Here is a 17861-nt window from a genome sequence, read left to right on the forward strand (position 1 = left end):
TAAACATTTTAATGTAGTTTCGATATTCCTCTTTGCCCACCAACAGAAAGTGTCCCAATCCTCACAGTGACCATTCCATTCCTGTCTCCTCTGAAGATCAAAGTGAATAGTGTGTGATTAGATTATGCAATATCTCTCTGTTCACACCAGTCCCTTCCTTTATCCCAGTTTCTCAGGGTCAAGCCCAGTTTGTGCTATTCATGCTGAAATATTTTTCTGGAGCTGGTCCCGTTCTGTAGTAATGAGGTGAGGGAACAGTTACATGTTTCACCTCTGCCCCATTCAGCCCCTCCTCCCGGCCTTTTACAACACAACTTATAAACCCCACCAGGCCTTGGGGAGGGGCAGTTCTGCATGTTCAGAACCTGTGGAACGTAAGCAGTGAGCACTGTTTGGGCGAAGCTTGAGACATGGAGTTCTCTAGCACCTCTCTCTTGGTGGGCTTGGTGGTGGTGTTGTTTGTGTTGATCCGATGGAGAAGAAAACCTTACAAACTGCCCCCAGGACCACTGGCTTTACCTCTCCTGGGCAACATCCTCACCATGGACAACCGTGCACCCTTTAAGACCTTTCTCAAGGTAAGAGGAAATCTCTGGAGGAGGAAAGACTACTCCAGATGTGTTAATTTTTTATAAGCCTTTGTGGCAGTCATATATTATTAATATTTACCTAAACTGCTGAAACCCTGAATACTGAAAACTACAATTTCTTTTAGTCAGTGTCAGAAATAATTACATTTTATGAGGGATATGAGGCACTTTTGCAATTTTAAGTAGTTCATAAATCAATATATGCTCAACAGCTACATAATCTGTTACTGTGACTTGAAACCTTTATATAATCCTTATTCAGTAGCCTCCCACAGAACTACAGCATTGCACAATCATGCTTACAGGGCACTGAATCCAGTCTGACTGAATAAACACAACAGAACAGCTGTGGGTTTACGTGCTGTGAATGATAGAGCAGTGCACAATCATGCTTACAGGGCACTGAGTCCAGTCTGACTAAATAAACACAACAGAACAGCTGTGGGTTTACGTGCTGTGAATGATAGAGCAGTGAATGACAAATTGTTGTGACAATTAGTATCATTTTTATAATTATTTGATAGGCAGCCTCAGTTGATTACGAAAAGCATTAGTGTGATCAATACACAAAAAGTCATTAGTTATTGTGTCAAATGCAAAATAAATAAACCACATGCCTCAGTGTGTAGAGGTCCAAGCTGGGTTTGGGTCAGAATCCATAACAAGTAAAGCATGAGGTTTAGGGCTGGGCAGCAGCAAGTACTGCTGAATGCTGATAAAGTCTATCTCTGTTCCCAGTGGAGTAAGACCTATGGGCCTGTGATGACGACCTATTTGGGGCCCCAGAGAGTGGTGGTCCTGGTGGGCTACAACACAGTGAAGGAGGCGCTCGTAGACAACGCAGACGACTTCGTAGGCAGAGCCCCTTTGCCTTTTATTATTAGGGTAGTGAAAGGCTTTGGTAGGTATGATTCCTCTCCTCTCACACCTTGCACACATTTTCTGTAGCAATTAAAAATCTTTCAGCTCACTAAAACAAAATAAGTTTTCCCACTCATCTTTGCAGAAATCCTATTGTGCTGAGACATCTGCAGTATTTAAACAGTTAATGTATTCTGGTACAGTTTCCATTAAAACAACAAACAAATGTGTCATTAGGCAGAGGGTGCCCATATATTCGTATACAACTGTATCTTTAAAAGTGTTGCCCAATACACATTTGGAGATGTAATAACTAACAGAGAGGAAAGGGCATATTTCCAATGGTTACTGAATGAAGAATTACCTCTGTTTGGATGTAATTACTAAATATGCTAACTGCAAATCTATAGTCACCTGATGTCCTGCGACAGGCCTCAGCTCCATATGTAAGATATAGAGGGCTTCAGGAAAACTCTGTTTTTGAACATTTTGATTCACAGTGTAAAAGGCATGAAAAATGATGATTAAAATATTTGAGGAGGGAACATTGTGCTGAACGGAGTGCACGTTTCTTAGGACTCGCCATCAGTAATGGCGAATGCTGGCGTCAGCTCCGCAGGTTCACCCTTTCCACCCTGAGAGATTTTGGGATGGGACGCAAGAGGATGGAGGGCTGGATTCAGGAAGAGAGCAAACACCTTCTGGAAAGTTTCAGAGAAACTAAATGTGAGTGAATACATTAAAATATTTTATCTGGTTAGTGTAGCATTATCAGTAACACCATCACTGGTGTCAGAGACTGGTTTGATTCCTCTGGCAAGACTCCTAACATTACATAAATATAAAAGAAATCTAAATATATATGAACAAAAAGTTCAAAGCATTTGTTTGTGTAACATATAATTCTAATCAAAAATTCAAACATGCTTCTGTTCTTTTGTCATTTTATGGTACCACTTTCAAATAATAATATAATAATATACATCATCACTCATCTGCATGAAAACATATTCCAAGTACTTTTCATAATGTTTTCTCATTTATTTATTTATTTTTATTGAGGCTTTTATTTAATCACCCTGGTTTAGATGATTTAAAAATGGGTAACGAATGGTTTTTATGTTAGCCATCGTGAACGTAGTGTATTAATACATCATTTTTTGCTTTTCTTAATAAATTGACCAATTTGAACAAATTTGATTTGTTTTTCTTTTTATCCAGTTTTACTTCTATGCTAAAGTTACCATAAAATGACAAACACCTGTCTGTACACCTAATATAAGGTGCAGTTTTAAAAGGCTAATCCAGGTTTATTTTGCATTCAGTTATGTCAAAATAAAGCCTGGACATTGGCTGTTAATGTGATATTTCCCCATAGCTGCTCCGTTTGACCCCATGTTCTACCTGAGTCGAACAGTATCCAACGTGGTCTGTGCGCTGGTATTTGGTCAGCGCTTCCACTACAAAGACAAAAACTTCCTCCGTATCCTCCAAGTCATCTCTGGAGTTCTTCGGTTTGGCAGCAGCTCTAAGGGACAGGTGAGAGTCATGAAGAATGAATATGGTGGAGAAATGGTATCTAATATGCTCCATCCAAAATATTTATACAAAAGTTAAAATAATAAGGAAATATTATAATAAAGCTAATCATATTCTTTCGCTCATTCATTCATGTCTGTAACCGCTTAGCCAGTTCGGGGGCGAGGTGGGTCCGGTGAATACACGAAATAACTGGGCAAGAGGCAGGAACACACCCTGGAGGGGGCACCAGTCCTTCACAGGGTGACACACACTCATATTCACTCACGCACTCAAACCTATGGACACTTTTGGATTGAACTGGCAAACTTCCAGTCAGGGGGCGAATTATACAATGACAATTGGGGTTTCAAAATTTCTTCTGGTCATAATGGGAAACCAGTACAGTGCAGGTACATGTAGCTTAGGTTTTTGTCCTGCCTCATCCATGCATACTGGGACCAATACAACATCTACAGTGTGAAATGTTAAGAGGAGAGCTGTGGAATGCTTTTAGATGGAAGTTTGGCTATTGTTAGTCTCTGAAGTAAACTCTGTTTTAGTGTATCATGTTAAGTGAAACAACTTAACAAGGATGGTGCATACATTACATTGAGCTTGTAGTAGATGTTAAGTTCCTGATGAGTTTTATACATTTCTGCTTATGTGAAACTTGTGTGTCGCCACTGCAGCATATGGAACTGTAAAATACATCTTCATGTGAGTGATTTACTGAAGGCAATAAAGTGTTTTTGAAAATCTAAATAGTTGTTTACACGTAATGCCTTCTCTGGCTTGTGCATGTGCTACCTAAATGAGGACACAATCCATGTGACCAATAATATGCATGAGGTATGCAGAGAGGTAAAATTTAACAAGGAATGGTATGGTTCAGTGTAGGGGTGTTTGAAATCATATTTCAAGATTCTTCCATGCATGGATATTGTAAATCTATTGTAATATTAAACAATAGATTATTAAACATCCCCAAACTTTTTCTTTTACCCTCTTTAGGGGGAGTTCAAGTCTTAATTGACACCCCCAACCCCCCCCTGTAATTTGAACTCTGCTGTAGTGGAAGTAGTATGCACACGTTGCGGTGGCATAAGTACTACATAGCGGATCCAATGATAAAATAATTATTATTTGATTAACATTGGTAAGCTCCATGTTTGGGGGTCATTAAATAATATGTAGTGTTTTTACATGTCTAATTTTAGCTTGGACAAGTAGGCCATCTTCACATATTATACAGCAGATTTAGCTAGAATTAATTATTATTAATGAATTATGCTCATTGACCCACCATAGGTTCTTGGCTCTGAAACTGAATCTGAGCTAGAAGGAATAATTCCATACAAGAAAAGTGCACACACAGAAAACCAACAATTGGTTTTATCACACAAGTGGTTTATTAATAATAATATCATATAATGAATATTGATTATACATTCATATAATGAAATGGATTACAGCGATGCATGTGGGAACATATTCTAGAAAGGCTATGGTTTATCCCAGCAAGCATTCAGCACCACTCTTGAGCAATGAAAGAAATGAAACCACGTGACCTTAGGTATCCCTGGAGATGGACTGGGATCATGTCGCGGCTTCCTGGAGAACTACAGACGCGGGCCTTGTATACTGCAGCCGAGGGCATTCCTTTTCTCCCCCTTTTCAGACACGGCGAACCCTGCATTGGCGCTGGTGGCACTCTGAAGTTCTCTGTGGGGATTCTCTGTCATCGCTGATCTGCTGCCTTCTGAGAGACATGTCCATGCAGGTCTCTCCTGGGCCTCATCTCAGAAGGTCAATCGGAGGGTGCGTGTGGCCGTCTTGGTCACTGGTCCGGAAGCTTTTGTTATCACTTTAAAGGTCTAAGGATCTCCTGCAATGCTCTGGGTGGCACTGAGTTTTGCTGGAGTTAAACTACAGTCCTTTCTAGAGCTATAGTTTCTACTAGAGATGAAATTAAAATAGAACTTCTGTTCTGTCTGGACCACACTTAAGGGGCCCAAGACTACTTAAGAAAGCCAAGAAAGTTTGACACCTTTGATTCATTTCAAAACCTGAGTCATTTTTCTCTTTAGCCTTGAAAAGGGTTAAAAGAGAAAAAGGGTGAAGTGAAGTGAAGGTGTGTGTGAAAAGAGGAAGGCAAAAGTCTGAAGCCTGGAGTGATCTCATTTGGCGCCACTGGGCTTTTTAACCAGAATTTAGAAAATCTGCCTTGAAGACCTGATTGGATAGGATTGGCGCCTCTCTTGCTCCTGATTGGCCGCTTCCTGTACCTTGGTAGTGACATCACATAAAATGTATGACCCAAAGACGATTGATTCCTGTTGAATGACCATCCCAAAGTTTCTGAATCATACTTTTGCTATATAAAAGATTATATGTCAACACAAAACAATATCATTCAGACAAACCATGTTTCATAATTTTTAATCAGATAACACACATTATGTGGCTACCTTGGTTATACATAAATTCATATAAAACAAAAATGACTTTAAATACATGTAAATTAATCCCACACATTTTAATTGTTCAAATGGAATTAATTTCAAACAATTATGCCCATAGGCAACTTTTTCATCAGGTAAACCAATGAATTAAGGAATCTGATTATTTTGTTTAACAATCTTTCAAAATGTGCGAGAAGACAAGGTTGAGTCTGTGTGTCTCTCTGCATTCTGCATTTGAGAAGAGTTGCATGACCCTGTGTCGTAAATTATCCTTAAAAGGGCCTATAGTGTCAGTTTTATGACTCTCTGACACAGACTTTCAGGCACCAATTTGGAGCCAGTTCTTGCTGAAAAGCTGATCTCAAATTCCAATCTTGGCTTGGTGTGGCTTGGGGATGTCTCTGAAAACCAACGAAAGTTTGGGTTTTTAAAATCAAATCTCAGAAAATCAATTTTTTTTTTTTGCCAAAATGTCTTTATTAAATTTTCAACAATTTAAACAACAAAAAAAGAGTTAAATCAAAAAGCAAAAACGGGAAAACAAACAAACCTTGTAGTAATGATTAACAGCAAAACTAAAATTCACTTAAAAGCAAACTAAATAATACAATCGATCAATTGTATTTGGTAAAATCTTTTGTATACACTGTGTTTACACCTTAGAAATTATTTTCAGATCTGAATTTAACAAACTAATTGGCCTAAAATTTTCACATTCATTTGGGGATCTCCCAGGCTTTGGCAGAAGTGTAATTATGGCAGCATTCATTGAAAGAGGAAGATGATTTAAATGAAAAACTTCTTTCAACATATCGAATAGGGGGTCAGTAGTTTTTCTTTAAATGTCTTATATAAATCTATTGGAAGGCCGTCTGATGCTGCTCATTTCCCAGATTTCATACTGTCTATGGCTAGTCCTAATTCTTGTTTAGTACTTTTGGGTATGTTTAAGTTGTTTAGGAAGGTATTAATATCTTCTAATTTTATGGTTGTCTGTGCCTTATACAGTTCTTCATAGTACTCCTTAAAAGCAACATTAATTTCTTCTGGGTTCAGCAAGTTTTGTCCATTTGATATAATAGATGTGATGTGATTTAGATTCTAATTGTTTTATCTGCCATGCCAGCAATTTGCCAGCCTTATCACCCTGTTTGTAGAATGTTTGATTGAGTCGCAATCAAAAACTCAAAATCAACAGTTCCTTTTCTAGTTGCGGATTGTTGTCTCTGTTTACATTGGCTTGGAGTATTTTTATTTTATTCTCTAATTGAAGCCTATTTTCTCTAGCCTTTTTGGTTTTACCACATGTATAACTAATTATACGTCCTCTAAGAAAGGCCTTAAATGCTTCCCATTTTGTGCATGCCGTTGTTTGTGTGGTATTAATTTGAAAAAATTCATCAATTTTTTTTCCGAAATATTTCACCAATTCCTCATCTTGCAGCCATTTGTGTTGAAACTGCCATCTCGGTGTCAGAATTCGCAGAGGGCGGAATGATGGTGGCGGACGCAAATGCTAAAACACAGTGACTTTATTAAAGCGACCTAACAAAACAGAGACAGACTGACTTGGGCAAAAATAAAACTAGTAACAGATGAAACAGACAAGGAAACAAACCAAAACGAGGAATAACAGAAACAGACAGACTTGCTACAATGACAGTGGAAAGGAAACTGTGACAATAGTGGAAACGACATGAAATGAATCAAAGACAGACAGACTTGGGAACCATGAAACACAACAATGCAAATGACCGACAAATGGGAGTGACACAATACCTTAAATACCTGACACAGACAAGACACACCTGGAACAGATAACAAGGGGACGGATCAACAACGAGACCAATGAGGATGAGGGCGGAGACACGAACAATAACAAACAGAGCCATGTGCTCACTTAGGGACAACAGACAAGACAACAAGGGTGTGACACTCGGAGGGTCTCTTTTCAGCTTCTTGTCTCTATAGACCAGGAAACAGGGAGCATGGTCTGAAATTGTAATTCTGTAGAGACCAAAAAAAATCTATCCTTGAATAGGTTTGAAAGATACTTGAGTAGCAGGAATAGGTTTTAGTGCCTGGGTTCTTCTCTCTACATATGTCCACTAGCTTGTAGCTCTGCAGTTGTTGTGTGACTGGTCACTCCCAGTCGATCTATCCATACCTGGGTCTAATGTACAGTTTGCTAATACGGACGATGCCCGTAGAGGCTGAAACTGGGAGGTGAACTCAGAAGTCTATTGCGGAAGAGTTCAGGGCGGCTTATGAATGCGTATGAAGCCAGACCCCCCCACCCCCCCCCACCCCACCGGTGGATAAATGTATATGAGAAAAGGGAAAAGGGTGGAGACGGGGTGGAGTCAGGAGCGAGTTTAAAACAGGAGGCTCAGTGGGCTTGATAAAGGTCGAACACGGCTCCGAATATGGAGATCAGCAGGAATGACCCAGCGCAGATGAGCGAGCTGACATCGTGAAGCAGTCGAGTTGAGATCCATCTCCTGAACTAAATGAGGCAAGTTTGTCCAACGCGGAAATGACGTGAATTTGCAGGGTATATATAGGGCTGAGAGGAGGAGTTTGGGCGTGGTCCTACTCCCAAAATTATGTTATTACATAACTTCACTTAAAGTCCCCCCCTATCACATGAAATCCCTTAAGTGTTGAGAGGGTAAGAAACAAATCGTTGTAAAAATTACTATCATCTATGTTAGGGCCATAAATATTGGTGAGAATTAAGGTTTCTGACGAGAGGGAGCCTTGAAGTATCAAGTATCTTCTTCTTTTGTATTGGAACTGACTCATGTATTAGTGTCATAGCTCCTCTAGACAGGGATGTAAACTGTGCAGTGAATATTTCACCCCTCCACCTCCTCCTCACCCTTAAAATGTCAGCATCAAGAAGATGTGTTTCTTGTAGAAACACAACTTTGGAGTCTATTTCCTTTAATCTTGTCATAACCTGTTTGACCTTTTAGAGGCGTTGCAGACCCCTGCAGTTCCATGAAATAAAGTTATAATTTATACTCTGAGACATATGAGAACATAACAATTAGGTTGCTTGTATTGTAAAAACATATAGGCACAGCTGAACTGGATGCTAGAACATGCATCCAACCCACTAAACAGAAATTCTTCCTTTCTCTCAAGTTCCTTCCTTCTCTCAAGTTCCTTCATATTAGAGAAATCCCACCCCCCATCGCTATGCCTCCAGTCATTGCCAATGACCAATCCACACTTGGCGAGGATAGGTTAGACGACTTTCTGAACTTAACCTATACCACTGCTACTGCTTAATTATAACAATTTGACTACTGGTCACTGATAATTGGTACTAACCTAAAGGACAACTTCTCATTAAACTAATTGTCTTTACTTATTTAGGAGCATAAGTATATCAGCTCAAATGTACTGTCTGAAAAAGATGAGAGAAAAAATTGTTACATCAATAATTTAGTCATTTGTGTCTCAACAATACCTGACTACATACCATATTGATAGGTTTCTTTTCTTAATTATTGCCGTGTGTGTTCTGAGCCATCTTGGATTTTGTGTTTTGCTCCAAAACCTCAAGGGACCTCAGCGTCGCATTCATCAGTGCGTCAGGTATCCATTTCTCCAAAAAAGCACACACGTCTGGTCCCTTAACACCCTCTGGCAAATTAACAAGCCTTCAATTGTTTAATTGAACCTTGTTTCCAAGTCCATAAGTTTGGCTTCCATCTTTTTGTTTTTACTTTGCAAGGTGCTCACCGAAGCTTGTAAACTAGTCACCTCATCTTCCATTGTAACAATGCGCACCTCTCACCGAGCCATGCCTTCGCTGCAGTCTCTCACCTCATTTTTCATGTTTTGCAGCGTCACCATCACACTGTCCAGTTTCGAGGAGAACTCATTTTTCAATGACTCCAGCGCGGCCAGTATCTGGTCAGCTTTGTTACCTTCTAGCTCACTTTCCTTGTCAAGTGTAGCCATGTTCTTGCTAGCTTTGTGCATCATATCATTATTCATCATATCACACTACACTGCTTATGGTACCAAGCCAGTCCTCTAACCATAAGGCCAAGGCTGCCCCCAGCCTCCAGTATCACACTGCATTTCATCCTTTTGTACAGAGGCTACAAGCTGTGTGCACAAATTAACGTGTTCACAATGTGTGCTCTTTAAAGTGGATAAATTTACTGTTATTAAGATTTCAAAAGTTCTAGCATTAGCACCTAGTAACATGGTAACTAGTAACCTAGTAACAATCAAATCTTCTTACATCTCCACCAAATTTCAGCATTTGTGAAGAACAGTGGAAACGTAGCCATTGTAGATTTTAAAAAGAGTAAAAAAAATTGTTAATCCAAATAAAACCTAACATCTTGCTAAAATGTCTACATCACCTTAGGCTCTAAACATTTTTGTTCTCGCAGCTGTATAATATCTTCCCCCGGCTGATGGAGATCCTTCCAGGAAAACATCACAACGTTTTCGAGGAGCTGGATGAGCTCAAGGTTTTTACTTTGAACAAAGTGCAAAAGCACAAGGAGACTCTGGACCCTGACAACCCACGAGATTTCATCGACTGCTTCCTCATCCGACTGGACCAGGTAAACCAAGTCTCCTCAACAGACACTGTTTTAGTGGCTGTGAAAGTTGTAGTTGTCTAATGCAGGCACATCTTGGAGGTCTAGCACTTTCCTCCTCTAACACTTAATTTAAACCATAGGTAGACTAATGAAAAATTAAAAAAGAGCAACATAACCCAAAGTTATATATTCCCCTTAGGAGGAATATATGTATATATAAAGGAGTTTGACAATGAAACTGAAACACCTCTCATTTTAGTGTGGGAGGTCTCATGGCTAAATTGGAGCAGCCTGGTGGCCAATTTTCAATGATTGCACATTGCACCATGGCTTCCCAAATCACGGCAGAATTAAATGTGCACCTCAACTCTCCCGTTTCCACCAGAACTGTCCGTCGGGAGCTCCACAGGGTCAATATACACGGCCGGACTGCCAAACTTTTGGTCACTCGTGCCAATGCCTAATGTCGGTTTCAATGATGCAAGGAGTGCAAATCTTGGGCTGTGGACAATGTGGATCATGTATTGTTATCTGATGAGTCCACCTTTACTGTTTTCCCCACATCCGGGAGGGTTACGGTGTCGAGAATCCCGAAAGAAGCGTACCACCCAGATTGTTGCATGGCCAGAGTGAAGCATGGGGGTGGATCAGTGATGGCTTGGGCTGCCAAATCATGGCATTCCCTTGGCCCAATACTTGTGCTAGATGGGAGCGTCACTGCCAAGGACTATCGAAACATTCTGGAGGACCATGTGCATCCAATGGTTCAAACATTGTATCCTGAAAGTGGTGCCGTGTATCAGGACGACAATGCACCAATACACACAGCAAGACTGGTGAAAGATTGGTTTAATGAACATGAAAGTGAAGTTGAACATCTCCCATGGCCTGCACAGTCACCAGATCTAAATATTATTGAGCCACTTTAGGGTGTTTTGGAGGAACGAGTCAGGAAATGTTTTCCTCCACCAGCATCAAGTAGTGACCTGGCCACTATCCTGCAAGAAAAACGGCTTAAAATCCCTCTAACCACTTGTATATGTCATTCCCAAGACGAATTGACGCTGTATTGGCCGCAAAAGGAGGCCCTACACCACAGTAATAAATGATTGTGGTCTAAAACCAGGTGTTTCACTTTCATTGTCCAACCCCTGTATATGTGTATATGTAGTGTTCTCATGCAGTGTGTCGAAACTCTGACTAAACACTAGTTAAACTAGAGGCATTATGGAGGAAATCTGTGCTTCTTTTGAAAGAGCTGCTAATGACACCACTGGACAGCTTAATGCACCAAAGGAGAGTCCCAGCTAACCAGATTTATCAGCAGACAGATGTCCGTGCTGGCTGTTGGGGGTAGAGTGAGACTCTGAGAAAGAGGCCAGAGATCAAACAAGCAACCTCCTGATGATAGGGGATAGACCACTGTACCACTCAGGAGCCTCAAACCCTCCTATGTTAATCAATGTATTTATCATGCTGAATTGCAGGGGGAAAAGAAGTGGAGGTATTTTCAGAGAAGTGTCTTTATTAAACAAGAACAAAAACTAAACGAAATAGAGGAACAGAACACAGGAAAAACTTTAGGTACTAAAATAGTTGAGAAGACCGGGAAATAAAACTAGAGCAAGACAAAATGTACCAAAAAATATAAAACAACAACTAATCATAAAAATAAAGTAAAGAAAACACCAAGATAACACTTTTAGAAAAAGTCAGGAACACAGATTTTCAGAAAACAACCAACATAGAGAAAGAAAAGACTATAAGAATACTTGAAACATAAGACCAAGTCAGAAACAGACCAGAGCCAAGAAACAGAGTTCAGGCTCTGTTTCACTAAAAGGACTCTGGGTGCCACCTTTGAAAACATACTAACACAAACTATGTGTACAATAATCTTTATTGTATATTTCCCATATATTGCTGAACTAAATTAAGTTACCAGTTAAATGGCTCTAATTATGCTTTATTTGTGAAAGAACATGCTGGTCAGTCTATTATAAGTATGTCATAATTATGAACACAGTCATGCTTCCCAACATGAAAACTTCTCCATGTTTACCAGCACTTTTCAGTAGATCAAATATCGTTTGGGAAATCAGACTCAAATTAAAAATCAATTTTAATCTGTTTAAAGGAGAAGGACGTTCCCAACACTGAGTTTCACTATGATAACTTAATAGCTACTGTACAGAATTTATTCCTGGCTGGGACTGAGACCACCAGCACAACGATCAGATACGCGTTGATGTTGCTCATCCGACATCCTGAAATACAGGGTAAGTGTTTTTTTTTTTTTTTCTAATTGAAGCCCATGGCTTGTGTAGCTGCAGTGTTTAATATGATGTCTTACATACAACCGTCCTCACAGAGCAGATGCAGAAAGAGATTGACACTGTGATCGGACAGGACAGAAGCCCAGCCATGGACGACAGGAAGTCCCTCCCATTCACAGACGCAGTGATCCATGAGGTGCAGCGCTATATAGACCTGGTACCACTCAACTTACCCCATTATGCTTTACGGGACATCACATTCAGAGGATACACCATCCCCAAGGTGAGCATCAACAAGCTTAGCGCCACATGTAGGTACCACAGATGTTGCATTCAACCACAAGAACATTGGGGAGGTCTAGTGCTGATGTTGGATGAGTGATGTTTCAACACCTCGTTTGTTCAGGACACTGTAATCTTCCCCTTACTTCATTCGGTTCTGAGAGATGAAGAACACTGGGGCAACCCCTGGACATTCAACCCCAAACACTTCTTGGACAACAACGGCAACTTTAAAAAGAACCCAGCCTTCCTCCCCTTTTCTGCAGGTAAACACAGCAGTGCACAGACAACGGCTCAGGTAAACAGAAGAGATACAAGCATAGTGTGAATGAAAGAAGATCCCACAGGTCTGTACACAACCTCACAAACTCCTCAGCATGCCCTTTGGTTTGTTTATTCTGTTTGATGCTGGAATAGTCAGATAAATATTTACCTCACAAATCAAAGGTGGATTTGTGGCGCTATGAACAGACACTAAAATCCAGATGATGAAGGTTTTCTGTACAGATTAAAGCTTGGACATGATGCTAGTGTAGTGCAACTTTCAAATAATTTATAGGAAGGTGAACAATGAAGAAATAAAGGGTTAGACTGTGTGTAAGAGTGTGCAGTGGTGTTTTTCTAATTTTGATTGTAGTTAATCTAATGTGTAGAACCTTCAGTTCAGTTTCTGATGGTCTAGCCAATGGGAGAAAATATTTAGCTGAATCCACCTAGATACCACAGAGAGAAAAATCCTGATTGGTTAACGCTCCATTTAATGTTCACCAGAAATTGAAAGGTGAATTCAAACTGGTCCTGTGAAATTCCAGAAACTACTCCCAGAAGTTATTGTCCCTGCTCTAACCACCCCCACCCCCTGTGTTATGTTACTGACACTATCATATCCATTTCTGTTGCTGCAGGTAAAAGATCCTGTGTTGGTGAATCCCTGGCTCGGATGGAGCTGTTTATATTCATTGTGTCTCTGCTACAGAACTTCACATTTAGTTGCCCTGGTGGTCCAGAGAGCATTGACTGCAGTCCAGAGATCAGCGGATTTGCAAACCTGCCCCGAAAATACCACCTCATCGCCACCCCCCGCTGAACTAGAGCAGAACCGCAGACTTCTGTAACAAAAAGAAAACATTCCACCAAAAACATATCATATTTTAGAGATATATTATTATCATCTGTAAACACAGTTTAACAGAACATACATGCTCCTTCAAATATTCTCTTCCATGAAGTTAAGAAACAGCATTACTAGTCTGAGCAATCAGGAAGCATTTAACGTGATGAAACTCTGAGAGTTTGGAAACCCATTTTGTTGATTGTAAAAAACGTTAAGATACAGTTCAAACTGCTTATATTTTGTAATTTTTATTGAAAAATTAAATGTGCCATAGCTTTTTTTCAGTATGTGGGACTCAGGAAATAAGCCATAATTATGTATCAAAATGAAGTGCTTTCTCTGTAGAGAATACTTATTCACTTATTCAAATAATTTTGTAATGATTTTTATTATAAATTTTATAAGTTGACTATAAGATTATCTTCATGAACTACATTTTACAGCTGTATGTAATCAATTGTCCTATGTTCAAATGTTTTCTTGTGTAGAGATGTGTATTAATCTATTTAAGAGAAGAAAATCCAGATATTGTTTAGTGTGTTATTGTACATTCAGATTTTAGACATATTTTTCTAAGCATATCATGGATATGGTCAGTGTTTAAATAAAACCAATCACCTGGTTGCATTAAATTCTGGCAAATGAGTGTGTGAAACTGTAACTGAGTCACCGACTGGACTCAAGCTGAATTTTAAACAATACTCTAACTCCGAAATGTGGGTAGCCGAGGCCTAATGGTTAGAGGACTGGGCTTGGTACCGGAAGGTTGCTGTGTGTGTGTGTGTGTGTGTGTGTGTGTGCGCGTTCACTACCACACACACATTTGAAGACACATTTTGTTGTACGTCACACATTATTATTATTATTACTATTATACTCGATTCAACTGGCGCTCTCTGCGCAGGATTTTTCAATGGTTCCCTGGCCCCGTCCCAGGGGTGGAGCCCATGCTGATTGGACCCTGAGGGTTCTCACAGGGCAAACCCAATACTATATTCCTGCAGTACCTGCAGTTTTAGGGCCATAATTCTAAGACCCTGTGTTTTTGTGACACTGCCCAGGAGGCGAGGAAACGTCAGCTTTAGGGCCCAATTCCAGTTTTTAAAAATCTCAATGTAAATATAGTTTTTCAACAATTACATGAGTGCTTGGCGGTTACTCTGTGAAATATTGCTTATATATCCTTTTGATATTCAGGGAAATAATCAGGGACATTAGATCAATAAGAAAAGCCTTTTTGTATAAAAAAGCCCTAATTATTAAACCATTATAAAATACATAGATTTGTCTGTGACAGGACCTGACATTTTAGGATTGAAGTAGTGCTAAAAAATGTGTTCTATTTAAGCATTAATGCATGTTGAGATGACACAGTATGTGTTTCCCATAGTTTAACATGTCCTCCATATGACTCTCATATTAAAGAATAAGGTGCTTTTCAGACATATAATGTACGTTTCTGGTAAAAGGTCTATATATATATATATATATATATATATATATATATATATATATATATATATATATATAATATGTCAACTATAACAGCCATCAAATTTAAGAAAATGTAATTCCTTAAAAAAACAAATGTTATTGACTCAGGTCTTATAAAATTAAATATTCAATACCTGCACTGTAAAGTAGGTCACAGCACTACCTACCGGTAGGATGGCCTCCATTCTTTCTTCAAATCTTTATTCATCATTAAATTCTTCAACTTCACTGAAATAACAAAGAGACATCACTGTTCTTTTAACATAAATACTGGTAACACTCCAACAAGGTTAATAAACTGACATTGCAATTTTGTAATTAAAGTTGTCATCAATAGTAACACTTTAATAAAGATTTTATTGTATTATGTAAAAACACTTATGTTCTCTACTCTTACCTGTGATGATAAACAGGGCCACAGAGACATTTTTATCACAGCCAGAGCATGTGATGTCCTACCAAAGGAAAAGTGCACATTTGTAACAATACATACTCAAATATACCATTATTGCAACACAGAACATAGAATAGCAAGCCATTACACACAGGTCTGTAATAATGTAGCACCACAGTAGATTATACAGTTCATATTGAGTAGTGCATGGGCAGGATTAAATACAAATACATTACATGATTAGGCCTACCTCAGGAACAGTGCACTTCATCTTTGAAGCTCAGGTGTTTTGTTCTCTGAAGTAGTGATTTCAGATAGGCAAAAACGGTGTCCTGCTGTTCTTCAGTGTCGAAGTAGACAGACACCTGGGAAGAGGGCCTATGAGGAATCCACTTGGAGGCTTCCCACTGAGCACAACTTATGTGCAAATGAATATACAGAAACAAACTATATGTGGGAATTGATTGTTTCAGTTACATTAAATACACACATTACAGATAAATATACAATAAATTAGGTGCATAATAAAATGGTAAATTTGTTGATATTACTAACAAAGGTTTGAATCTGTACTGATGAGAAAATCTAAACAACAAAGTACAAACAAATGTTGCTTAGCTTCTTGTGACAGCACAATGAAGTCCACCAGCTGGGATGGTAGTAGTGCTTGTTGGAGCTGGGATGGGGGTGGTGGATGTTTGAGCTAGGATGGTAGTGATGATTGTTGGAGCTAGGATGGTAGTGGTGTTTGTTGGAGCTGGGATGGTAGTGGTGATTGTTGGAGCTGGGATGGTAGTGGTGCTTGTTGAAGCTGGGATAGTGGTGGTGCTTGTTGGAGCTGGGATAGTGGTGGTGCTTGTTGGAGCTGGGATAGTGGTGGTAATATCAGGGTGCTTCTCCTTATACAACATGCGTTTAATGAAGTCTGCTGTATGCGACAGTATTGACTTGCTGTGAATGCAGTGATAATGTAATTGTGGTCTGCAATTTAACTCACAACTGTGAATGGCATACCCTAAAACATAAGAACACAGAACTGTAGTATGATATGTAGAATATTTTCTGATCATCTTACTTAAAAGTGTAAATTATGGACAGCAAACCAATCACAGGGGGCTTGTTTTAGTTACTTGCTTGTGAAATTAATCATAACGTTCAGGCTGCTTTTAATGCAAAGACATATTATGATTTTACAAGAGAATGTTTGCAAACTTTACATTCATAAAGAACTGCCCAGCTGCCCTGGCTGTCTACGTGAATTCTGAGTTTGTTTAACTTTGTTGGGTGAAACAAAGTAGAGCAGCGGAATGTGCAGTGAAAGTCTTGGCAGCATGTTGGGCACTGTTTTAATTCTGGTTGGAATCTCCCTTTCTGAATCTTTATCTTGAAACAAGAGAGGGGGTTGGGGGGGGGTAACTGAATTGCTAATATGGATATAACACCAGCTCTAGATTGAGGACATCTGCAGTTTTGTCTATACAGCACATGTTTAAAACAGTTCTTTATTACATTTTTTTTCTGCTGTACTGAAGTCTTAAAAGGAACTACTAAGATTGTAGAGAAACTCTAAGTTCAGAAGCTCAGCATATTTTAAGGTGGATATTTGAGGGAAAAAAGTTTATATGGTTGTTTATATGTGGCTGAAGTTTAATTTCTCTGTCCTTTTTTTTCACTGTTTGAACTACCATAGAGGTTTTGGATCATTCTCAGTCTGTGTTTACTTTCATGCTATTAGCGATCTCCCTAATTGAGAGTCAGTAAAGCAAAATTAAGTGTTACCCACCTATGGAGCAGGAAGAGAGCAGCATCCTCTTCATGGGTTCACATTTTTCAATGTTTGAAAACTCCAGATGGCGTTTCTCTGCCGTGAGCAGAGAGAGAGAGAAAGCCTAGCACCGGACTCGGACACTTTGTTTTTTTACCCATTTACAGACACTGGGGCTTTGTAAAAACATTAGACCTGTTTCTAGTGCAAACTGACTGCAGAAAAGCAAATGTTAAGGAAATATCCTCAGAATTTATAAAAAGGGTTTTTTGATTATAATCCTGAACATCTCCTTTAATACTGTACAGCCTTGAAGGTGCTTGCACAGGAGGAGATGAGGCAGTGAGTGTCCCATCACTCAGCTGTTATCTGATCAGAGACAATCATTCAAGCCAAATGTCAGGAAAGCAGTGGATCACTGTCTCTTACTGAATATCAATGGGTAGAAAGATGCTGCATCCCTTACTGTACACCTCCAGTTCATCAGAGAAACTGGGGCAAAAACTGGGCCAAGTTTCCATGCTGACT

The 17861-nt window shown here is 39.4% G+C and overlaps 1 protein-coding gene across 1 annotated transcript; it reads left to right on the top strand.

Annotated features, from left to right (window-relative positions):
• The first annotated feature begins 373 nt into the window (after positions 1–373).
• Positions 374–14245, top strand: LOC136678057 (cytochrome P450 2G1-like). Its single transcript, XM_066655855.1, has 9 exons — positions 374–578; positions 1329–1491; positions 2028–2177; positions 2830–2990; positions 9853–10029; positions 12146–12287; positions 12380–12567; positions 12691–12832; positions 13472–14245. The coding sequence occupies exons 1-9, from the start codon at positions 411–413 to the stop codon at positions 13651–13653; spliced, it is 1473 nt and encodes a 490-aa protein (XP_066511952.1). The 5' UTR covers positions 374–410; the 3' UTR covers positions 13654–14245.
• Positions 14246–17861: the final 3616 nt, after the last annotated feature.

The sequence above is a fragment of the Hoplias malabaricus genome, chromosome Y, assembly GCF_029633855.1.
Source record: "Hoplias malabaricus isolate fHopMal1 chromosome Y, fHopMal1.hap1, whole genome shotgun sequence".
NCBI classification, from domain to species: Eukaryota; Metazoa; Chordata; class Actinopteri; order Characiformes; family Erythrinidae; genus Hoplias; species Hoplias malabaricus.